Source organism: Melopsittacus undulatus, chromosome 3, assembly GCF_012275295.1.
Source record: "Melopsittacus undulatus isolate bMelUnd1 chromosome 3, bMelUnd1.mat.Z, whole genome shotgun sequence".
Lineage (NCBI taxonomy): Eukaryota > Metazoa > Chordata > Aves > Psittaciformes > Psittaculidae > Melopsittacus > Melopsittacus undulatus.
Window position 1 is genome coordinate 72,834,818 of NC_047529.1, and position 25,747 is coordinate 72,860,564.

Sequence of the window (25,747 nt, forward strand, 5' to 3'; positions counted from 1 at the left end):
TAACAGCTCAGCTTGTTTCAGTCAGAGCTCCTTGAGAACTTTTGAGTCATCACCCCATAGTTCCTATGAGCTATTAGATTTCATTTTATCAGCTTATTTAAAAACCTTTTTTCTTGTCCATTTAAATCTGAAGCAGGTCCTCAGCCTTACCGCTTTCTTAAGTTTATAATAGGAAAGCTGCATCTTTCTCAAGTCCTCCTTTTCCATATTGATTGCATAGGGTCCCCACTTTGCTCCCTGCTGGTGGAGCATTTGAGAATACTTTTTTTGGTAGTCTGTCTTCAGCAAGTATTGCCCAAACACTTTTGGAAACTGTCTTACTAAGGCTTACATTTATTTTGCCATATTTTATGTGGTTTTGTTGTTGTTATTGTTCTTTGGGGTTTTGGTCTTTGTTGGTTTTGTTGTTTTTTTTTTTTTTACTTGTTTTCTCTTCTAGACAAAATTTCTTCTTTCAAAGGGCATCATCCCATTCCTTCATCCTCTTGGCAATGCCACCTTCCGTGGGTTACTTTAAAATTTCTTCTCAAAATAGCATGCATTTTTGGGAGCAATTTTCCTTAAGATGTCTTCACACTGTCTGAATGCTTTTTCCCTTTTTAGTTACTCCTTTCAATTTCTTGTTAAGAAGCTTGCTCATTTTTACACAGGTTCTAGTAGAAATGTGATCTGCACGAAGCCAAACTAGAAGTCTAAGGCAGACTGAAGTAGAGAGTGTAAACCCTTCTGAAGAAGACCACAAACATGCCCATTAAGCTCTTGAAAAAAACTCAAGAAGTGATTCTAATCTGAAGATATACTACTTCATACATTATTCTGAAGTCATGTGAGTTAAAATTTCTCAGTCCAATTATACCAAAAAATGGTTTAAACATAAACATTAAAGACTCATGAGCAGTGAGCACAGACTGAAAAATACATAGTATTTCAAGAACACGATGAACAGCAGCTGGAATGCCTGTGCAAAATGGGGATCTTCCCAGGCTTCTGAAAATTTGGAAGCAGAAGTATTCTAAGAGATGCAAGCAAACACATTTGTTAAATGTACTCAGTCAAGAAAAATATTTCTGTCCTAAGAAAATAGCTGTAATAAATAGTACAGTATTTGAGAATTTTAGCCCCAAAGTCTCAACACAACCAAAAGTACAAAATACTTCTATTGTACCTAGTTCTCACAATACCCCCCACTAAAATCTCTACATTGTAGCATTTTCACTACTATGTCCAATGTTTTTCCAGGAACAGAAAGATATTAAGAAAACTAAATGCCTAGGAGTCTCAGGTGCCATGTTTTATGACAGAAAACATCACTATCTCTTAAAGAGCACACATATATTTATTCAGTAGACTTGATCCAGAAAGGAGTACATTCTTAGTAGCCCTGCTGCAAACTAATCATAACAATTCATATTCTGTTAATAAACTGATATGACAAGTATCATCTAAAGTACCTGATCATAACTATTAAGCAGGCAATATGCTGTGTTGCTTAAACTTAAGGCTTGATCTAGGACTCGGGAATTTAAATTGCTCACTCCTACTTTTGCAGTTTGCTCTTGAACATTTAAAGATAAACCAGGACATTAACTCAGATCAAGAAGTCCATCTATTCCAGTATCATCTCTAACACTGCCAACAGCAGTTATCATGGAAAAGAAACAGAGCAACTACAGAGCTTCCCTGTAATCCTCAAAGCTTCTGGAAATTCAACATCCTAAAGAGTTTCTAAGTCATTTCATGCGTCCACCACGCATAACAGCTCTCAGCAAACCCATCCCTCATGAATTTTAGTCCTTTTGAAGACTATTTAAATATGTCCTTGTATGGGAAAGTGCTTCCTTTAGCTTCGTCTGAAGTTGCTTGCAGATAAGAGCTAAAGGCAGAAATTAAAAATGAGTAATTGTTTCTTAATCATTCTTTCCTTCCCATTCCTGATTTTAAATTATGTCACTTTTCCTTTTGTTTTCTTTCTGAAGAGACTGTATCTATTCAGCCTCCATCTGCATGGAAACAACTCTATGCATTCTTCTGATAATACTTTTTTTCCCCCCTTGTCTTTATCTTCTACCAAGTTACAAATTCAATGTTTGAAATAAGTAGAGATGCATGCAATTGGAAAACTATGACACATCACAGGTTTATACTCCAAGTGACTTTTCTAGTTTTCCTCTGCTGCTTTCTTAGTAGTTCCTGATATTTTTAGTTACTTATTTACTGCCATGGGATTTTCACAAATTTATTCATACAGCTCTAACATTTGTTATGCATCCTAACAGATTAGAAAATAAGCATGCACAGCAGCATGTAGTCCTTTTATTTATCTGTCCATTCATTTGCTTTTAAAATTGGTCTAGTGACCAAGCTTACCAATACCTCTCAAACCATATAAACACTAGGTTAACAATTCCTTCATTGCTCACAGGTTTTCAGGTGGGAAAGCATGTTCTTTCGTTACAGGCACTACAGTAAATTCCCTGTCTCTAGCACATGATTTTATTTTGATTTATTGTCTATGTACAGTGTCCTAAATATGCACTGTTTAAATTCAAAAGATAATTTCTAATTTTTCCTACTCCTCTGCACCTTAAAAAGCCTTTTTATGTCCCATTTCAAAGAAACCCTTAAAACCAGAAAGATATATGTCTCCTCTCCCATTGCTCATATACTTTATCCATCTCCAGCTTTCCCTTTTAATAGAAAAAAAAAGGAGAAACCACCCCTTTCTTTCAGCAACAAAAGCAAGATACAGAATTACAGTTAAGTTGCTTTTTCCACTTAACACTAGTCTTAAGGCATAAAAGGAGGCAGGAACAATTTTCACGGGGTTTGGTAGGACCTTACTAATCCATAGGTCATAAGCGGAAGTTTTGTATGCAGCCCTCCTTGCAATTTAGCAGGGAAAAATCTGAATCCTATATATCAGCTGCAGCACTCAGCCACACAAATCAATTTACTTCAGTCACAGGGAATGTGCAGAGTGAACTCCTCAGACCTGATTAAACTTAATCTGAAAGTTCCCCTGAGCTGCATAACACTTCATAAAAGTATATACTTCACAAAAAATAAGATGTGAGATTATAGATTGGAGTATCCAGAAATTAAACCCAAACAATCTTCCATCAGAACCTGACATACATGGCTAATGTGGCACATGGCACTACTAGTTACTTTTATCACAACTTGTAAAAGATATAGCCAGAATCAGTGTCCCACTTTGCAAAGTGCTCCACAGTGAGGACTTCAGTAACCTTGCCAAGTGACACAAAAGCCTTCAATCCTTTAAAAAATTTAAAAGGCCTTGTTAGAAGCTGACAACGACAAGTTTATCTCCAGCAGAAAGAAGCAAAGCTGAAGCCTTATATACAAGTGCAGGCATACAAATTTGATTACAAAGCAAGTACTATTGCTAGCTACAAGACAGTCGGGGCTGGCTGTCCTTTTGTAAACCTCACGTCTCACTGGTTCCTAACGACAATAATTACAAGAGTTTTCAATAAAATAAAATGTAGCCCTCCTCTAGGAAGAAAAGCTGGAAATTTCAAGAATGTTAGGCTTACAAAGTTTAAATTAACTTAGAAGAGTTACTCAAAGCTGAAGTATACTATTTTTTCCTGAAAACTGTGATTCTGATCCAGCTTCTTAATTTAGGAATGCAGTGCGCAATCACTGGATGTTTGGAACTGGTGGTATGACAGCTTTATTAGAACCAGAACACCTTTAAGTTCAGACAGACAGGGATTCATTCAGCTTAAGTTCATCTCCCTTTTACATAAAGTCTGAAATTAACTTCAGAATTTGAGATATGATTTAGTCAACTGGAGCACAGATCCACAGACCCCTCATGTTCTAAACCTGTCAGGGTAAGAGAGTGTATCAATAAATGGTAGAGGAGAAGATACATGCCTTATTCTGATTAAGAAGGACAAAACTTCACACTAGTTGCTCTACCAAAATAACTGTGAACAAAAGAAGTTACTCAAATATTAAGTTCCTGTATTTTCACACTCAAATTTCATGAGAAACAACTATTAATCCACAAACCGACACAGAAAATACTGTATACCTAAAATTACTAATGCTCACACCCTACACCATCTGCCACCAAGGCAGCACTGCCTTCCCATCCTCACAAGTAACTGCACTATTGCATCCCACAACAGAAAACGGATATGACTCATTCGAGTTAAATTCTAAACGTTTGACATGATGGCTGCTAATTGCAGCAAAACGAGATTAAACAGGTCTGATAAGCAGGTCGGCATTTGCCTTTGTCAATGGTAACTCCAGGTGGCCTGGGATAGCTATGATTTCATTCTCACTCAGTTCAGTTTTACAGCAAAAAGAATACCCTTGACTTACTGTTGCTTGTCACTCCCTATATGAATATATGAATACTCAAACTTTACTTCTGAAGGCAAACCATCTTTGTATATGATTCCAGTACCAAAAGCCAGTTTTTATTTTGCTACAGGACTGTTTTAGAATTACTGGTGTAGATTCTAAAAACCAATCACTGGGTAAGAGTTTTTGAAACTTCTGATGTCATGTTAAAGATCTTAGATGTTTTCCTCTACTTATCAGAAACAATTCATTCCTTAATCCAGTGACCACAGCAGCAGCACATCAAAGCACAAACTCAGGAAATCTGAGTCCTCTCCTGAGCTCTAGCTACCGGCTACTGCCAAGCCTCACATAAGTCACTTTACTCTCTATCCTTGTGGTTTCATTATCCTTAATAATATAAGTTTGCTATCTGTTCCCTCAGTAAAGTGCTTTAGTACTTTAGATGAAATTGACAAGCAAACCTACAAATGGGAATGGCCAGCATCCTAGCTGGTAGAAGCAACTTCAAGATAAAAGACCTGGAGCACTGTAAGTGTTGAATTTGATCCTGAAGTATCTATAAATGGATATTCACCAAGCTAGCACAGCTCCAAATTCCATGTTTAGAAAATAAAAAAATTATTGTTCCAATAGCAGTTTTTGAAAAAGCACTAGCGCCATGGCTACAAATGAGGTCATACTTTTAAGTGTCTTGCATAGTGTCCTATTTTTGAGTAAGAACAAGGACCAAAAGATTAGGAACACAGCCAAATATTTTTCTTGAGAAAATAGATTATAAATTAATTCATCACCTAGATTTCTTGAATCACAGCAGACAGCAAAACCTTGCATTAGTTAGCCCACAACTGAACCAAGGAAATAATACTAGGAGAAGCTTATGAACTCATCAACTCCAACTGGCTAAATCAGTGTTCCAAGAGAAAGTCTGATGACTGTCATGGGTGAGTAGAGCCAAAATGGTAGGAAAGACAATCTGCATATTTAACAGGTGATTTATTTAATTTTAAATTTCCATTCCTTCTGTATCCTATGTACAGGTAAAAATGTTTTCATTCCAAATAATTTCTGGAATTCAATTAATATTCCAGTGGCCTGGTACCAACTGAGTAAGATAAGTTAGCATGCAAGATCTAACTGTAAGATTCAAAACAGGCTTCAAGCTCCAATCAAACTGAAGTGTTGAAAGGATAACAGTCATTTATGCCAAGAATAGAATTCTTTTTTCCTACTGATGTGAATAGGAAAGCTACACAGATGCAATTCTTTGAATAATTGCCAACGAAATAGATATTCAGCTTTACACAAACTAAATAGCCATCACAGCTGGTAAGAAATGCATCTCAGTTTACATTTGTACAGTATTAACACTTGGATTCTCATGTTTCTGCCTCTTCAACTTCTAGAAAGAATTATTTAGGATTAAGAAGCATTTGAGACACTGAAAAAAAAAGTGACAATATTTTGAGCAGAGTAACCACTCTTTCACTCTGGGGAATACTGAGACTTGTCCAAAAATACCTGGATACAAAGGCCAGCACATTAAACCATGAAACTTACAAACCAATTCTGACAGTACTACACAAATAATTTGCAATAGCATAAGTACAAATTAAGCTTTTGAACCTTCATTTGTTTCCTTCGCAGTCAACCTTCTTAATTTTCCACACTGTCAGCTTTTTAGCATAATTGCAGTAATGCAGAGCAGTTATATTATGCTGAAATTAATCACTGAAAATTACTGTATCTTTTATCAAAACAGGAACTGAGAGGTACCCTCTCAGTTACGCCTTACAGTTGGACTGAAATGGAAAATCAAACTTTTACACCATACCTCATCACAACTTCTGGCATGTTATACACAGATACAAAAGGAACTGATGATCCATGCAGGAAAAGACACACAAATGCTGTACTTTCAATATAATTCTTTAAGATGGTTTTTTTTTTTGAAAGATTCTTTTCCAACAGACAGCACGTATTAGCAGATTATTTATTTGACAACAATTGAAGCCTAAGACTTGCAATAGCTATGTACTACCCTTCATTCATTTTAAGGGCTCAAAGAAAGACTGAATTTGGAAGCTAAGATAGCTGCTGGAAGTGTGCATTATCTTTAACCCATCTTCCAGAATAGATATGGCACTGCAACTCTGCACACTCTCAGCTGGCAACACAAACTTCAAGCTTCAACGCAGCACACTTGTTACATCTAAACTAGGAAACCAGTAAAGCAATCCTTATTCTTTAAATGTGCTCCAGACCCCACTTCTGCATGAGGGCCAAGTGGCCTGGAATGGCTTACATCCCATATTGAAGTTGCTGTGCTCACGCTGGCCACTGGGAATGCTACTGACCCTGTACTAGTTGGCCCAGGCCAAAAGCATGCCAAAAATGTTAACAATTTAACAACACAGGCAACTTAACTCTGGTACCCATGACTGCTCTTATTTGCTAGCAGACACGGTCACATATATCAGTTCAAGTGGCAGAACCTTTGAACTTTCAGCTGATGAGATGTCCTGAAGTTTTTTGTTCCAATATAGGGCAAAACATATGCAGTGTTTTCAAACCTTCCCATAAACTGAAAGTTTCTGAAAAATATCAGTCTGAGAGCACAAACAGCTGGCACAGCAAACGTGAAACATGCTCCTTAGCCAGCCTTACTGGAAGATGAAAGGATATGAGGCAACCCACAGTGAGGCAGGATCAAGAATAACGTGAAACCACACCTTTAGGCAATCTCAACTCAGGCTGCTGCAGTCCTTCTTTTGGTCTGTCTGGAATGCACACTCAGCTCAGAGAACTTACTCAGTAGAAAGCTATACAGGGGTGAGTGAGCAATCAGATCAGCTACCTGACCCACCTCATCACCTAACTCTCAACACTGAAAGCAGCACCAGGGAGAAGTATTTTAGTCCAATTTTTCATCCACTTAAGCCACCATGGGACTGCACCTCAAAAAGGATGCAATATACTCAACTCTTTTAACAGTCCTACTTACTGAGAGAACAAGTGCATACAAAAATGGAATTTAGTTCTCACCCTGTTTAGCAGCTAGAGAGAGGCAGCGGTATACTCTCAGCAGAAGGATAATTCTCTTTTCTGATATTAATATACACATTGCTGTAACTGTCACCTTACTTGTATTTATTTATCAGCATTAAAGATTATTTCAAAAATATGCCATGTGAACTAGGCCTTTTAGTTTTGGAAGTCTAAGACAGTTCTACTGCAAAAGTATAGCTAGAAATTACTACAACACTAGCTCTAAATCAGTAGCACCAAATCATAATGCACAAGGAATAAATAATTTCCCATGTTTCTTCTACTGAAGACAGGCACCTGCCAGTTTGCAGCCAGCCACAGCATACACTGAAATCCACTAAGGCTTGGCAAGCCTGGCTACCAGGAAATTTTTCCACTGGAGCTACTATTAAAGTACTGAACAGAGAAGAGAGAGACAAAATATCAGGTTGTCAACACACTGATCATTCAAAGCAGAGGCACTTCTGGGACACTGCAAACAGACCAAAATGCAAGTGGTTAAGCCACAAAAGGGACTGGAAGTTTTCCAGTTACACACCCATTTGGCAGGGTCTGCCTGAAGTTCTCGCTTTAGATTAGTCCATTTTCCTAGCATTTTAATGGCCTTCTTGCATCAGCTGGAAAAGGGAGATCATGGGTTCTGGTAAGCGAATTACTGGGAAGAATCCTTATTTTCTTGCTTCTTTTGTGGAACACTTTTAGAATGCATACTTTTAGCACTTTCTCCATTTTCCTCAAAATTGTGAAATATGCCCAAGTGTCTTGAGGTATTTAAACCAAGTTAAAACCACTTTGCACTTAACTGACCTCCACAAACTTTTGCTCCTATTAAGCCTCAAAGAAATAAGTGCATTCAAGTAAAGCTTCAGTACAAGCTCTTTCAGTGGCAGAGACACTTGAAAACTCATCTGCAAACAGAGAGTTCTGCCACATACCCCGAGGCTGGTCCAACAAAAAGCTGCTAGCACAGCTGGGTTGGGCTGCATCATGCAGTTTCAACCCTGGACAACGCTGCACACACAATGTTTCCAGCCTAGGAAAAGGGTTGTGCAGAACACAGCGTGCACTGCCCATCGCCAGCTCTAACCCAGGCCAGAGGGCTTGCTCCCTCATGCTGAGAGACTGAGGAGGTACTTTCTCTACAGCTCTAGACCTGGACTCCGCAATGCCATGTGAAGTTCAGACTTCACCACCAGAGATAGTCTTCTATGGCTGTAATATGTGCTACCCTTGGTCTGTAGAGCAAGAAGAGGAAAACAACCAACATAATCACAGTCCTCTACTCACTCTAATCTACAGGTAGCAAAGAATGAAATCCTTCAAGAACAGGCCAGAAGCAGGCAGTGCTGCAAGATCCCAGCATTTCCTCAAAGACAACAGCACTGGCTGCATCAGCCTGCTCCAGCAAGAGTAATGTTTTTTTTTCCCCTCCTCCCTTGAGAGCTGCAGCACTGGGGAATATGCTCCTTCCTCCCCTACACAGTCCTCCTTTAAAAAAAGAATAATTTGTGTAACAATGTTATAAGTGTAGAGTATTTTGGAAGTGCCACTTTTTTCCTGGTTTGCTCTGCAGTCTCTCCTATGCTTCATATGTGTGACATTCACTAGAACCGGAGTTGTTACTCCTGGTTAATAAACCACTAAAATCCCCAAATTCAATGACAATGGCAAAATACATAAAAGAAATAAAAAACTCCAGCAGAAATAAAATGAAACTAGAGCCACCAAGGTTTTGAGTCAGTCTCAAAACAAACAAATCTTTAAGAAGTTCTATTCCTCTCCAAATTAACATACACTCATAAAAAAACAGTTGTGGAAAGTAGATTCACATAGGCTTCACAGTCTTGAAATGCGAATAACATACAAATATTGAAGGTATTCATCAGAGAAGTTTACCTTCTGAAATAAGCTTCATCATCATAAGCAAAGCAAATAGTTCCTGCACAGCAGCTTGCATGATTTGCAAGGTCACTGAAAACCCTTGGAGGAGAATAAATGTTAAAGGACTCCAAGTATCACAAGGCGGACACAATTAAGTATGTTTATTACTATATGAAATACCAGAGGAGTTCAGCTCTGCAGAGAACAAAAGTTGAAGCCAACTTCAGAGAAACAACAGAACATAAATAAACAGGCCTTCAGTTTATTTACACAGGTAACAACTGCATTTTCTAGTGTAAGTGACTGTGACAGTGTCACTGAACCTTTTGCAATTGCACTGGACCCAGGAATGATGGTAGTGTTCAGAACTGACCAAATTCCACCCCCAAGGAGAGTTGGAAGAATTCCCGGTTCTTCACACCAATCACCTGGCAAAAATTTCTCATTCCAACTGTGATCTGGAAGACGAGGTTATGTTCAGGAGCAAATAGCTTCTTCCCCACCGATGCCACGTCACTTCCACTGATGGCATGAGCTGCAAGGAGCAAGTGAAGACAGAACACAGCACACAGCCAAAAACCTGGCTTTCACCATCATGCCACATTATTGCCACCACATGGAAGCAGCACCAGTTGTCAGCACACATGCTTTCAGATTAAAGTCCACCCATTTTCATATTGATCACCCATAAATGCTCCTGGAGGAAAGCTGAGAACCCTTATTTTAGATGCTGTATTGAAAGGCTGTGATAAACCAACAAAACTCAAAATTATGGCCCACGTCTATCATGTTTCCCCTCAGAGATATTTTTCTAGAGAAAAAGCAGTACTATCACACTTTTAAAAGTGTGTATACCTGTAAAAACCATATTGAAGTTGGAGCAGCAGAAGTAGGAGCTTTAACCTTATGGGCGTGCATCTATGCTGGAGTTATACGAAGCATTATTGTGTCAGCATAACTCGATACATTTATCCCACTTCAGAATCATGAATGAAATCCTGCAGTGGTTCAACCCTTCCTTTCCTCTTGCTACATTAGTGTCTCTTCCTTGTTCACACCCAGGGCCTTCTGTGCTTTGGTGAAACAACTGACATGGGCACTCTTGCACGTCACAGAACACAATTCTGTTTGAAGCATTTAAGTCCATGGGAAGGTGCTGGAGAACTTTCGACTCTTGTGATTATTTAATCTTCGTCTCCACACTTCACAGACTGCAGGTTTCAGTCTACAGTCCCTAGAAACCAGAAAGACTGTACTGAAAGCAGCATTACACCTGTATCGGGCAGGTATTGTGCAGAGGGAAGAAGGTCAGACAAAACTCCCTGCAAGAGCTGCGGATAACTATTCTATGAAGACATCACTGAAAAGCTGTCCTCACCACTGAAAGCACCAGCTGCTTAGTCACCCAGAGCACCCTCTCTGCAAGAGACATCTACCGATGCCATCAGCAAGTCCCACAGCAACTCATTTACTTTATTACAGTACGGGAGAAATGCAGAGCCAGATTTTTACAAGGTTCCTAAATCAAAATGTATGTTTCTTGTGGGATTTGAAAGAGTGCTGGTTCCCACTGACTTCAAATGAGTCAGTCTGTGGGAAATCTTTAAGCTCCATGCTGCACCTGAGTGCATCCCAAAGGCTGTGAGTAAAGGCGGACACAACTTAGAAGATAATGTAATTCTGGCATGCCGTTGTTATTAGCTGATCAGCAGTTCTTCATAACTGAAGGATTATATCTGCTCCAGTCAAGGCATAAATTTGGTCTCGGAGGGAAAAAGAGAAAAAGTAACATACACTAGAAAGAAGCAGCCTGTGCCTCCATGTCAAGCTCAGCCTGAGGTTTTCTCTGGGAATACAAACAATTACAAGCTTCTTACTGAAATCCACCCATCAGTGATTATCAAAATATTCCCCAATTGTCAAAACAGATTCTGCTGTCATCTATCACACAAACACTGTGCTGTACAAGATAACTTCACTGACTGCTTCGTATGTCTTTTTCATTCTAACAAATGCTGTACTTCTCTGCATGTATCTGTATCATTGAATATAAACTCCCCGAGAAGCCACACAAAATAAGTGACAGGAGACCACCATGGACAGTGGATGTTCCAGAACAATCTAGAGCAGGGAGCCTGCAACGAAAGATGGGAATTCCAGCAATAACTTCCATTTTATTTTCCACAAATGTGCAAATTCCTAAAATTTTTGCACCACTGAACTTATTTTTAATTATTTTCTCTGGGTATAACATACAAATACAATTTGCAGGTTAACTATGCATGCAAATACAGCGATTTTAAATTGTGACTGTTCCAAAGGGCTGGGAGAAAAAAGGAACAAGCTTTAAATGATCAGCACTACAGAATACCCTTAAAACTCAGGCTTTCTCTACTGAGAGACAAAAGAAAATGAACTGCCATAAAACTGAAGATTTCAGTAGTTTAACTTGATTTTATATAAGATCATAACAGACGTGAAAATTTACTGTAGATAATGGTGCTCAATTATACACAGTACGCTTTTTCTATTTTTCCCTTGATCCTCTAGGCTTTAACACAGTTTGTTTCATTTTGTTGTCACGTGCCACATTTACAGCTTTTTGTATTTTTTTTCTTTGCTTTAGAAAGCAACTGAAAAGAGAAGTCAAATTCTTATCATGGCTGCGGCAAATTCAGGAGTCATTTCTGTATGACACATCCTGTTCAGAGCTACAGAAATGCAAACTGCAGAAAAAAAAAAAAACAATCAGTCACAGGCTTTCTTCTGCATCACTCTCAAAAAGCACTTATCTGGCTCCGTTCAGCCTTTTCTCCACTGAGGAATATACTTTCATGACGTTTACTCAAACAGTAGCCTCATGATGAGTTTTACATCTTTACTGTATTTTAAAGATACCCTATAATTTCATTACCTGCATTTCTCCCACAGTATTTGAAAACTAGTTCTAACACCCTGTCCTGGGTTCAGCAGTAGCAGTCATTTTTCTCCTTCTTAGTAGCTGGTGCAGTGCTGTGTTTCTGACTTTCAGACTGGGAACAGTGCTGGTAACACCGATGTTTTTAGTTGCTGCTCAGTAATGTTTACTCTGACCAAGGACTTTTTGAGTGTTATGCTCTGCCAGGGAGGAGGGGAATTCAGGAGGAAGCAGGGGAACCAAAGGGGTATTCCATACCACAGCACGTCATGCCCAGTATATAAACCGGGGGCAGTTACCCAGAAGGCCCAGACCACTACTCAGGTCAAGCTGGGTATCGGTTGGCAGATGGTGAGCAAGTATATTCTCTTCTCTTGTTATTTCCCTTATCATTATTATTATTGCTGGTAGCAATAGTGGGTTTGTGTTATACCTTAGTTTACTGGACTGTTCTTATCTCAACAGGTGAGAGTTAGTTACATTCTTTTGATTCTCCTCCCAGTCCCTTCGGGTAGGGGGAAAATGTGTGTGGGGAGGGAAGTGAGCAGGCTGCTGCATTGTCCTGAGTTACTAGCTGGGCTTAAAGCACAACACACCCTGATGCACTTAGCAGAGGAGGTAGTATTTCAAAAGCCTGCAATTTCCAATAATCCAAGAAAAGCCTGGATGTGGACTGTCTATCCAGGTGTCTCACCAATATCAATGGGAGATTTAGTAAACTAGTACAGCAAGATCATTTATTATTATTATTTACATTATAGAAATGGTTGAAAATTCACAGTAGTATATGCATCTGCACTGAGGGCACAGATAGATGCTGTGCAAGCCTTTCATCTCAGGGAGAGACCTGAAGAAGCTCACACTCAGGTGTTTCAGAATGAAATACTATTTTATGTTGAAGATGTGCCAAGTATTTGTTTTAGGTTTCTAATGATGCCTTTTATTAGAGTCCCCGATGAATATCCAGAGTCAAAAAGAGGTTTATAGCCCACCCCATTTAAATGTTACTATATGTAACATGTTCAAACACAAAGACTTGGCACTTATGTACTTCCCTGACATATATGACATCTTGAGAGTATGGCTCTCATCATCAACTCTATTCTACGCACCACCTGCATTACTAAACTACATGGCCTTTCTTGCTCCGACTCATCATTTGCAACATAGTGCTGTTGAAATGCAAATCCTTCAACAAGAGTTATACCAATAATGAGACCAACCTTTTTTTTTTAGTAGATGCCTTTGACTCTGAAATTGGACAAGAATAATGCATTAGGATAACTTCTGCTAAGGAAGAATTATCATTTGGAACAGGGATTCTCTAGTCACAATGCTATAAAAACAGTAGTAGCGATTCAACAGCACCTAGAGAAATGGGGGTTGGGAGCACCAAAAAGGTAAAATAGCTGATGGATGCAAGCGCTGCATAATCACAGAAAGCATGTGCAGCATTTCAAGTGTCTGACAAAACTGTGAGTGAAATGAAAAAAATTATAATCTGGAAGTACAGAGAAAAAGAGGTGAAACACACCTAATCATTCTGAGATACAACATGGAGTAGAATAAAGCTTGCAGTTACTCTCTGTCCCTGGAAGTGACTTTTTACTCCTAAAAACAGTTAACATGGTAGGAAGCATGCTGCTTTTCTTTTTTTTTTTTTTAACCATAATTGCTAGAATCAAGAACATGAGATTTGAAAGAACATCACATGTCAGAGTCAGAGAATTTCCAGGTAACTTACATAAAGGCATGTATCACTTCAAAAAACAATTCAGCATCATAGAATTCAGCATATACATTTAATATAAAAGGAAGAAATTGCAAGAATGCATTTGAGCCCTGGTACTGCTTTACTGCATTTCTGTGTGCCTGTAAATGTATATATATGCACCATTCACAAACGTTCTGTAAAGTCTGCAAAAACAATTTAGGTGTGGAGTATCTTCCAAGCTAAGTTCACTTTCACAAAAGTGACTGTACTTGCTTTCTGAAGATTTTGTCCCTTTATATGCCAAGACTCTTCTCAAGCACATCTACAATGTTTCTAAGCCCAGTAAGCTGACACTGCAAATTTCCAGCCCATGCCTGCATGAATTCTAAAAGCAGTGATGGTGAATTCCAAAAAAAAAACATAAACTGAACCTATTTTACTATGTCTCATTTGATGAACTCCATTTTAGTCAATCATTGCTGTTCTGGGGAATTATCTCACTGGCCCCACACAACAGCATTAGTATAAAATACTCTATGGGTCACTAATTTATGAAATTTGAGCATAAGAAGCTGAAGAAAATTAAATTCCCCAATACAAGGCAACATTAAAGTTACAAGGAGATATTTGTATGACTTACTACACTTAGCTTGAGAACCATAGTAACACAAGTGACTGCACAGATGAGAAAACTCAGATCCTCCTCAGTCACTGTATAATCTCTCTCATCTTCCACCAGTCAGTCCCTCTGAGATCATTCACAAAAGTCAGAAGGCTTGACTCTGTGCCTCTGACAAAATTGCCGTTCTTCCAAAAATTTAATTTTACATCTTTGCAAGATGAAGATATTCTGTAGCTTAATCCTGCACGGCAGACAAGCAGGAGGAACACACACCTGAAGAGAATAAACTAAGGAGTCTTCTATCCATGAACTACGAGTCAATGCAAGTTTCTCCAAGAAAGGATTTGAGTTACTTCAGAATAAGGCAAATTTCCAATGAAGTTTCTCTCTTACTACTTAAGGTGTTATCTCCACCAAACATGAGATCACTAACTTCTTCAAGAAGAAAAAGCACAGCTTTCACCTTTACAGTACTGTACTCTGCAGGTCATTCCAATACCCTCTTTATTAGTTAGCCTGGTTTTAACAGTTGCACACCACCTGTCTTGCTAGTGAACTGAACACTCACCCCTAATTTACCCTGCCCTTTAAAATCAATACAATTTAAAAGTAAAATGCCAGATTAGAAGATAAATAAGACATTTCTTAAATTGACAAAAATCTGATTAATCCTAAAAAGCTTGTGGTAAGAAATTACCTTGATATAGAGCACCTCCCTCCCATGAAGAATTGACCCAGATTATCAATTCCTGCCTTTCTTTCTTTTTATGGCAATTTTTCCTTTTTTATTTATTTAATACACTCTGTTCAGCTAGTCCCTGATGCATTTGTGTAATACAAAATGTGTAAAAGATATGCACATCCTAATTCCAACTGCCTAAAAAAGATGGGAAAGAAAATTAAAAATGCTTACCCAAGCAAAAGAAATTCTAAGTACTTGGCACTCATTTACGGCTCAGTTTTCAAAAGGAACTGAGCAATTACAAAAAAAAAAGGCAAATCAACAAGACATGTAGATCTGTTCATTATAACATAGAGAAAATACCATGTAATTACAGTATGAATGGTTAGTAACTTTTAAAACACCATGACTATCTACTACACTGTAGAAAGGCTTCCCTGCTAGTTATTGGAATGTCTTTAATTACCTGACTCTTTACATATTCCTGAATTGTTGAGAAATTAAGCTGAATCTGAGAGACCTGCAGCAGCTTAATACAACTGGACTGAAAACAAGCAAGTAAAACCACTGTAACTCTAAGTAACCTCTTTGTGAAGCACAAAAGCCCTTGAGACAGTGGATCAAACCCAGATACATTGAGTTTTGCAATGAGTTGGGCTAGATTTTCCCCTCCTCACCTTATTACCTCTTTAAGTGGAGGAAAAGGTGATAAATGTCTGACAAAAACAGATATTTAAACAATTTTTCAACAGTTTCTAGGGTTGGTTTAACACTTGCTTCTCAAGAAGCAACTTTTTTTTCTCTGAAATCAAGCAGAATTAAAACCATGCAAGCAAATATACTAGAATAGGCTCATTCATAATATTTGATGCTTGAATAGTTCAATTATACATAGCTGAGACCTACCCACTAGTCATATGCACTGCTAATTATGTCTCCACATTTAAGGACCATCGGTTGACTGAAGCTGGCAGATTATTAGTAGGCTAATCTACATTTAGAGCAGATGATGAGTATTTACATCTGAGATTAGATTTTAATGCTCCTTGAAGCTCTCTTTGAAGCAGTGAAAGGCATGAAGTGAACCTACATCAGAGATCACCAAGAGTTCACAGTTCAAAGCAGAAACAAGTTATTAAAATGCAAAGGCTTGATGACTGACAGATGTTATACTGTGACTCTTCCCCCCCACCAAATCACAGTTGATTTATATGCATTATGAGAGTTGAGGTTTAATTCATTCAGTTATAAGCTTTATTTTCTGAACCTTCATGAAATCACATCATTCCTTACTCTTGTAACTTAATTAGCCTTTACAATAAGTCCAGTAAGACTTAGTATATTGAATATGACCAATTAACTATCACCTAATTTGAAATTACTTTTACTGCTGACTTCTTATTTGACAGTCATGCTTGTACTATTTTCCCACACTACTTTTTATTAAATAATGTAGTATGCAGACTTTTCTTAAAAAATATTACTAATATCCTCTTTGATCACTGAAAGCAACACAGCAAGAGAGAGAACAAAAAAGGTAATGGGGAAGGAGTCCCAGTCACCTACAAATGCACTGCCCTGTACCTTGTTAAAGCAGTTTAAAAGTAAAAATAATGAATCTGTGCAAAAAAAAAAATTAATCAGTTACACTCTCCATGACCTTTCTGGTTTTCTTCCATCTTCGTTCTTCAGCTTACGCAGCTTCTACTCTTTAAATGCAACAGGATTAAATAAATGCAACAGGAATAAAGAAACAAGTATGAAAACCTCACAGTTTCCAGACCTACATTCAGCATTAGAGCCAGCAGCACAATGCAGTTTCAGGACTGCAGCTGGTTTATGACTCCTCAGATCAAACAGTACAAAGTGGAGCAGACACAAACTTCTACGTCCTGCTCCCTTTAAGTCCAGAGACTGAATATGATGAACCCTCTTAGTTCTTGACATGTTTATGGACTTCGCTACTAAAGCAGAATGGCAAAGTATTTTTCCTGTTTTGCAACATTTGGATTACATTTCCACAGCTAAACACCACTGAAAGAAAAAGTAATGTTTTCAGGTTTACACAGTTTGCTCAAAAGCCATTGAAATAAGCAAATGGTATTACATAAGTGTGCAGTTATGTAGCACTATATGCCAGACACCTACTGCCAGAATTAAAAGGGGCCCACTTCAAGTCAAATCTCCCATTACAAGAAAAGCCTCCATGAACTGCCGAGACTCCGCCTATTACACAGCTCAGAGTCTAAAAATTAACCAACCTAAGAGGCACAAAAACATCACGGATAATTCAACTCTGCGGCCTCACTATGCGACAGCTTCCACAACAGAACCAACAGACTCTCAGGTTTCACCCGCCCTGGAATGAAGAAGTGTCAGGGTGTCTGAAATCTGAAGTAGTTCTTCTCCACTTGTGGAGAGTATAGGATCCATACAGAGGCTCTGTGGCCTTCTACCTATGAAGACTGCTCCTCTGACTTCCAAGAATACTACCCCAAATGACACAGCTCTGCTACAGGCACAAGAAATAGATTGTGATTGCATGCTTCAGAATCACCCGCCTCACTGAACTGAAAGCAGCATTCCACGAAGCAAAGCTTGAAGAGTTTCAGGGAGATGACACCCATATGCATGTCCATGCTCAACAGTCTTTTGTGGAAACTGACTACAATACAACCAGGGTTGGGGTTTATTTGTCTGTTTTACTTCTCTTCCCTTCTCCCCAGGACGAAACTGCAAGATCAGCCAAAACTTTTTAGATGCTTTTTCTTGTATTATTTCACATATGCAAAACCACACCACACAATAAGCTTAAAATTGTAGGTCAGGTCAACTTCTTGCTTTTGATTTAAGGCAAAAAGACACTAATTCAGTACTATGACTTTAGCTGTAAGAAGTCTTTCCAAATCTAGTAAGGAGGCTTCTTTTTCTTTATTATATTCTACATTGACACCATATATCTGCCAATAACATAAAAAAAACAGGGAAGTTTTTTGTTACAATTTTTTTTATATGGGGTCAAGTAAATTATAACACAGAACCTTGGGTCACACCACCTTCAGATGGAGCTATTACAGTTCTACAGCAGAGAAGCTTGCAAACCGGGGTGAGAAGATAGAGTAGGGGGGGGGCATTTCTGACAACTAACCAGATTGGTGCGTGTAGCTCTTTGTTCAAGCCAATCCATCATAAACGTTTTATGCAACCAGTACCAGAGGCATAAACTTCAAAGTACAAACACATGGAGCGCCCCAGACACTGTGTCAGAACCAAGAAACCGTCGAGCTGCAGCTGGTGCCAAATCTGCTTTCAAAGCTCCCGGGGCCTCGCAGCTCCTGCCTATTTCAGGCAAAGCTCAGCGTGTTGTGGTAAAAACTCGCATCCCTCCGCTCTGCTGGGAGACTGGGAGAAAGAAAGCTAGGTCATGTTTAACCCACGGGTAAAAATCAAGCGCTGACAAGTGCTGATTCACAGCGCGCTTGCTGACAGAGCGCTTCTCCTCCGAAACATATTAGCGGAGGGGACAAAACCAGGTTCTGACTCACTTTTACCTGTCCACGGAACCGCCGTGGCCGCCGGAGGGTGTCACCGAGGCGGGACGGCGGCAGGGGCACCCCGGGTCTCGGCTCCCGGAGGACTGGGCGGCCGCCGCTGACCCCTCAGCGGGGGAGGTACCGCGCCTGCTCCCGCCGCCCCGCGGTGAACTCCGGGTGGCTGGGGCCCGAACTCTCACGCCAACGACCAGCCCCGGCAGGTCGCTCTCACCTGCGTTGTAGAAGCGGTCCAGCACGGCCGTCTCGCCGAAGTCGAGCTTGCCGAAGTGCAGGGTCTCCAGAGCGGCGCCCACCGCCTCGCACGCCTCCCGCAGGCTCTGCAAGGCGCCGCTCTCTGCCGCTAGCAGCGGCCCCTGGCTCGCCTCGTTGATCACGTAGGTGACGGCGGTCCGCCGACCGACACCCTTGGCCCGCGTCGAGATGCTCGGCCCGGCGGTGCCATCCTCAGTCCAGTCGGGCAAGAGGTTCCGGGGGCCAGCGTCGGCTCCCTGCGCCCGCCGGCCCAGCGGTTCCTCGCTGGTGGGGCTAGGCACCGGCAAGCTGATGACCCCCTCGCTGCTGTCACTCATCCCGGCGGAGGAGCCGCCGCCGCGGCGCGTCCCGAGCTCTACAGCGCTGGCCAGGGTTAGGCGGATGTCATGGTGTGCCGCCCGCCCCGGAACGGTCCCACCGAGCTCTTAGGGAGGGAGAAGCGGCTGGGCTGAAGCGAGAGGCCCCCCTTGGGCGCTAACGAGGGCTGCCGGAGGCGGGGAGACGAGCTCAGCCTCCCTCGGTGTCTGCCGCCGGCACCATGACGCGCTGCTCCCGACGCCCCCACAACCTGCAAGGGCTGCCCGGCGAGCAGACCCCCGGCAGCACAGCCTCCTTCCCCCGCCACCCCCAGGACCTCGTTCTTCCTCCGGCCGCTCCACTCTCCGGGGCGAAATTGCTCGACCGCGGCGAGGAACCACTTGTGCGATCGCTCTTGGGCGCCCCGGCTTTTGCCAAGCGGCAGCTGCGGAACCACTGGCGGCGAGGGCTGAGGCGGCCCCAGGGCCGGACGCCTCCCTCCGGCCCCGCCTCCGGGTAGAAATACCTCTCCCCCTTCCTTCCCGCATAACGTACGCCGCGTGTCGAGTGGGAGCTCCAGCGGCGAGTGAGCTGCGCCGCGTGCCCATGGGACTCTTCGGCTCCCTGGGCACCCTTGTGAGGTGAAAGCCATTGGAGAGGAGCAAGGGTGCCTGGAAGCTACCTGTCAAAAACAACTCGAAACGTTTGATGATTAGTGAAAATATCCCTTCTACAGAAAGAGACGAAGAAGTTGGGATAGCTAGCACGTAGCCAAAGGCTGAGCTAACTTTGTAGGGTAGGCCTCCTAAGTCAAGGAAGAGGGAAAAATTCTTTGACACTTGAAATAGTATGTGGTATGAAGGGGAGAACATTCCAATCTTTCAGATAATTTGCAGGCCAAGAGTGAATGTCTAAGGAATTCAAACGGGGTTGGAGAAGCAAATTACGTTGAGGCATTTGAGGTGTATTTTTAAACAGAAATGCTGTGAAATTGTCTGACTTACTAAAATTTTTAAATTCTTGGGGGTTTCTATTAAATATTATAGGAGGAAAAAGAAGGAAGAATAGTATTCTATATATGTATAGTTACATTTGTATGTCGTATCAGTAGCTCTGTCCTGTTAAAACTGATGTTGATAACACTAAGCAGCTTGTTGGCACGAAGCCTGCTCTTGTGTCATTGTTTTCCATTATCTCTGTAGACAAAGGATCAATTCTGGAATAATTAGAAAATTAGTCACTGCAATACCTTCAGTTGCTCTGTTTGCTTTTGTGTTGAGCAGTCCCCTTTTTTGATGAGATATGCCTGGTATTTGCTTCTGCTGATAAGAAAAGGGTAGAAGGGGTGGGAAGATGGCAAGGAAACCAAAGACTCATTTATTACCAGAAAAAGTTAATATTTGCTAATTGCCAGATACAGTAGGTTATTGTTTCTTGCTACAGTCTAAATGGCAATCAGCGTTTCTCTAAATTATGTCGTTTTCCACAAAATGCAGATTCAGTGTTAATCCATTCAGCATTGCAGTTACATCACCTTACAGGAAGCAAGAACAATATGTCCCTGTTGCTCTCAAGAACAGCCTGTGTTTGTCAACTACAGAAGGAAGTCATGGACTGAAAGGAGACGGAAGCAGCATGCTATTCCACTTAGCATTACTGTCTTGTGAGGCTTGCTTCACTATCAGCACCATGTCTATTCCAAATTCAAGTTAGTTTTTCTGTTGATTTGGATGGGATTGAGGCTTTACCCTAAGCAGGGGGGAAAAATCTTATTCAAAATACTTTTGAATATCAAACGCAAATTGCCCACATTTCTGTAAAGTGAAAACATATCTTTTAATCTGTAAGCTCTCTGAAGTGAGCAATTAGACATTTAGGAGCTCTTGTGTTTTAACATCCGATTAGATGATAATTCCAAGGATTTTTTTAAAAAACAAAGTAACACCTCATGTTTTATGAGAAGTACTTTACCTTGTTCGCTTGTTTCTAAAGGGCTGTAAAATTAACATCTTTAGCACCGGATGATTTGCATATAATCACAATTGGGTATTGCCCTGTTCCAACTCTGTTTTTTTCTAAGGACAAAATTTGTATTGGATAGCTAGCTGGCAATTTTTTGAAATAACAACTCTTTCTTCATTATGTTTTTACAGCTATACATCACTGGCCTCTAGGTTTAACCACAATTATAATTTTAACATCCAAGAATTTGCCAACCTTCTTATTTGCAAATATAACTGCAATTTTTGATGAGTGACAACATATGATGGATGACACAGGCTTGATTTAGCCACTCAAACTAGTGTAAACAAGACCCAAGATCAAAAAAGGTAGTTCAAATGTATCCGGATTTATAAAGGTGAAATCTAAACCATACATGCATTTAACATAACTCTACCCAAATTATATTTTTCAGGTATTATGGCAATTAGTGTCCAGTTAAGGAAGAAAAATTATTCTAGACTAATCTGCATTTTGAATTTTAGTAGTAGTGCTGATAGAATTGACAGACTAAAATACTTTGCTACAGATACTGGGCTTAAAATAGATGCTAAATTTCATCCATAATTTAAGGGCCTCTTACTTAACTACATTACAACTAATATATAGGAATATAACTAACATATTGGAATTGGAGATGCACTGTAAACTCTTCACTGATAAGGACAAAGAAGTTTGCAGGAGTGAAGGAGTGAAGTCCTGTATGCTTCAATTATGGGTGTAAAAAAAGGCCAAGAAATTTGCAGATACAAAATCCAAGTGAGATCTTGAAAGTACTTAAACTAAAGCAATTTCTGTAAGCTGCTGACCAGAATTCTCACAAGCAGCAGAAATTATTAAACTGAAATAAAAACCTTGTTTCTAAAAAGACTAAAAGTTAGGCTAAGGGTATCACTGTAGACAATCAGAAGTAGCCTTTATGTTCACTAGAAAGAGGGTAATTTTGTTATGAGGCAGTCAGCCGCCAGTCTTAAAAAAGAGATAAATCTATGATTACACTGAACATTTAAAGAAGTATTTAAGTATCACAAAGGGTCAGGTAAATAGAGACTGCTGGGCAGCAGCTGATCATGGAACAGTAGTAACACGATCAAGCTGTTTACCAAATTATGGCATGGTGCACATAAATGGCAGTCAGCAAATGCTGAGGGAGCAATGCAGATATATCATTGGGTTTGAGTATTTCATCAGTCAGAACTGTACTTGGAGCCCTTGTCTGGTGAGCATGGTGAAGAATGTGCATAATTCTTGCTTTATACCCTTTTCCCCCAGAACAACTCTCATGTTTCTTTCTAAATCTCCTCATCTAAATCTTCCTCTGCTCTAGTGCCTTTCCTCCTCTTGCTTATTTTGTTCCTTTAAACTTCCAGAAAATTCTCCATGCTAACTGCTTTTTCCTTGCAACTTCCACAACCCTAATTTTCCCTTTGCATTTGTTCCTGCACCCCCCTTGGTTAATTTAATTTATTTATTTTCTTTGTTGTCAGTTTTGCAATCTCATCATGACCCTTGGGAAACTAAATGCTTTCCTTAAAGCTTCAGCTGATACAACTTTAATGACTACATGGGAATTTCAGCTGGGAACAAACATCTTTATGTTTCTGTTAGTCAATAAACGCTCACTATTGTAGAAGAAAATACTGATGGCATGAAGCCTAATGAATGGTTCTATAACTAAGAGAAATGTTTACTGCAGCCCGTATTTTCAGTTTTTTAAGCTACCTGTCCCTGCATGTGAGTGGCATTGAGCTCACAATCTGGTAGAATTCTCTGGTAGAAAGCTCTTTTACATTTGTTTAAATACTTGGACTCGAGCCTTACTGATTACTGTTTGTGTGGCCCAGCAAAGCTTTTGGAAGGATTTGTGTATACAGCAGTGATGGTCACCAACTCAACTCACACCTAACCTAGCTGTCAGCTGGCAACCTGAGGAAATGAGGGACATACTAGTAACAGAACAGAGTTTACTGGACTTAAGAGTGGTCAACCCAGTGTGAGGATATTGCTGTAAGCATCTCAACTACCGATTTAATGCTAACGAGAGGTACGAATGTGAACTGAAAAGTTACAGCCTAAGCAACTTTATTTTTGATTCGTTGAAATGATACTGGGTTAGGAATAATGTAATCGCGGTGCAGTTGCGGCATTCCGCCCCAGAACCGAAGGCTCTCGGTTTGTACGTGGGACGTGGCTGCCACCTACCGCTGCATGGAGGATAAACAGTGTGGGCCAGTGAAGAGGCCGGTTTCAACGGCTGCAGGTAAAATAAAAATAAACAATGAAATAAAATGCTCCTGTGGTTGCTGGTCCTTCATGTTTCTTGAATTTACTCAGCTGCGCAGGAGCTGAGGAGAAAACGCTGTCATGTTTGTCAGCTTTGTCGCCCCTTCTCTCTTTGCTTGAAGATATCTTTTGTTTCTTTAATTGTTATTTTCTCTGCCTTGAAATCTTCCTACACATATACTTCCAGTCGCTGTTGCTACTTTGCTTGCTACTTCCAAATATCTTGAAAGCCTGAATTCACAAGTTTGTCTCTGAAAAAAAATTGTTTTGGTAACTAGTCCTTCTCTCACTACTTCCTTGTAACCTTTTATCTACTTCCTGATCTTGATGTCTACAAAAGTTCTTTTAACCTGTCTTTAAAACAAAGCTGAGCCACTGATAAGAACAACTTCCTGTTTGTGTAACCTCTTTGTGGAATTTCACTCATTACAAAAGATCGACTAGATTTGAAAATGGACTTGAAACCTTTACAATACTCAGATCTATCAGCAATAAATTGTCTATAAACCAACTGGACTTTACCATCAAACACTAGACTCCCAAACACCGCCTGTCAAATGGCCATATCCAAGTCAACCTACTTCACCACAACAGTGGCTATGATTCTTTTCAAATGTTGTTACTGGTACCCCAGCCACAAAGAGCAATTACTTAAAAAAAAACCCACTTCTCTGAAAATTGTCTCCAAATTTGGGTTTTGAAAATATACATTGATTAGAAAATATTCCAGAGGCTAAAATCAATGGAATTTGGCCTGTAGTAGCCAATTCCGTAAGGTGTTCCATTGCCCCAGGGTTAAAATAACTCATATCATGTCTGTCAATAAATTAAACCTATAAATTTCCAGTTGTGAGGCTTTGGGAGCTGCTGTGATAATCCCAATGATACACTGAATTGAGCTTGCAGTGGTTTGGATTGATTTGATTCTAAAATCCTGGGGACTGTTCAATAGCATATTTGTTTTCATTTTTACCATGAGATCAAGAACTGCCTAATTAAGGGATCTGCATTTGAGTGCCAATGTAAGCAATTTGTGTGGCTTTACAGTAGATTTTGTAGCTAAGGTTTAGTTTTAAATATAAAGCTGAGTAGCAAGAGTATATAAATATCCTCCAAACACCATGACGTAACCTTGATTAAGTAATCTAATGTGTCTTTGCTGTACCTTCGTAATGTGTAAAATAATACTTTTACATTTTTATCTTTACACTTATGGGTGGGTCACTAAAACTAATTAGGGTAGTCTGTGTCCAACTAGAATAACTGTTATATTTTAAAGTTCTGTAAAGCATATGCAGGATAGAATGTAATAAAAGCTGCAGCTGATGCTCTGCTGAAATACTTATTTCCTCAGCCTGAACACCACCCCCTACCCGCTTCCTTTTACAGCCAAAATTCTCATTGGCTTGAACAGAATTTGTCATGGGTGTAAGAGATCTTGAGTTTGTTCATAAAAGGGCGTTTCGCACAAGTGCATCACAAGATATGCATAAATATGCAGATAAAACATGCAGATCTATCCAAGAAACTAGAGAATGAAATACCTTACAATGGCCTTTAGAAAGAAAAATGACATGTAACACACATACTATAATTGAGACATCTCATGTTCACACTGATGTACACACAAGAAGCAGGTGTACATCTTAGTTGAAATACAAAAGAATGAACTATGTCTCAAGTTTGGAAGTCATCTCCATCTCACCAGACTTGTGATTTTGCACAATTGTTTATGATGAAAAACTGGCAGCTAGTGGTCCAAAGCCTGGTCGGGGCCACGTGACCTTAACATTGACCTGTGTATGACAACCTAAGAGTATCAAGTGATGAATTTCTCACAAGCCCTCCTAAGTTTGCAGCTCTCCCATGAGGCGGTCAGAGGACAAAAGGACAACGAACGAATAAGCTACCGAGGCCCAAGGTCGGCCACAGAGGGACCCATCATCCTCGGCAGAAAGGGACGGCCACCCACAGCCAGCAGCAGCTCCCCTGTAACCCAGGCAGGCCGTCTCTGAGACAGCACTGAGGACCTCTCCAGCCAGGTCCGCCACTGCGGCCCAGGGGCCGGCCCCTTGCCATCGCCAAAGATGGCGGCGCCGGCGCCGCATGTTCAGCACCGCCCGGCGGGCGGGGCGCTTCCGGCGGGGCCGTGAGC

At 40.3% G+C, this 25,747-nt stretch overlaps 1 protein-coding gene across 1 annotated transcript in view; it reads right to left on the bottom strand.

The window, feature by feature from the left end:
• MAP3K5 (mitogen-activated protein kinase kinase kinase 5) overlaps window positions 1-19,585 on the bottom strand; it is a 102,805-nt gene extending 83,220 nt beyond the window's left edge. Inside the window, exon 1 of the mRNA XM_031054051.2 lies at window positions 18,971-19,585. Within this exon, the coding sequence (XP_030909911.2) occupies window positions 18,971-19,328 (358 nt within the window). The 5' untranslated portion in view covers window positions 19,329-19,585. The remainder of the gene's footprint in view (window positions 1-18,970) is intronic.
• Between the last annotated feature and the right edge of the window lie 6,162 nt (window positions 19,586-25,747).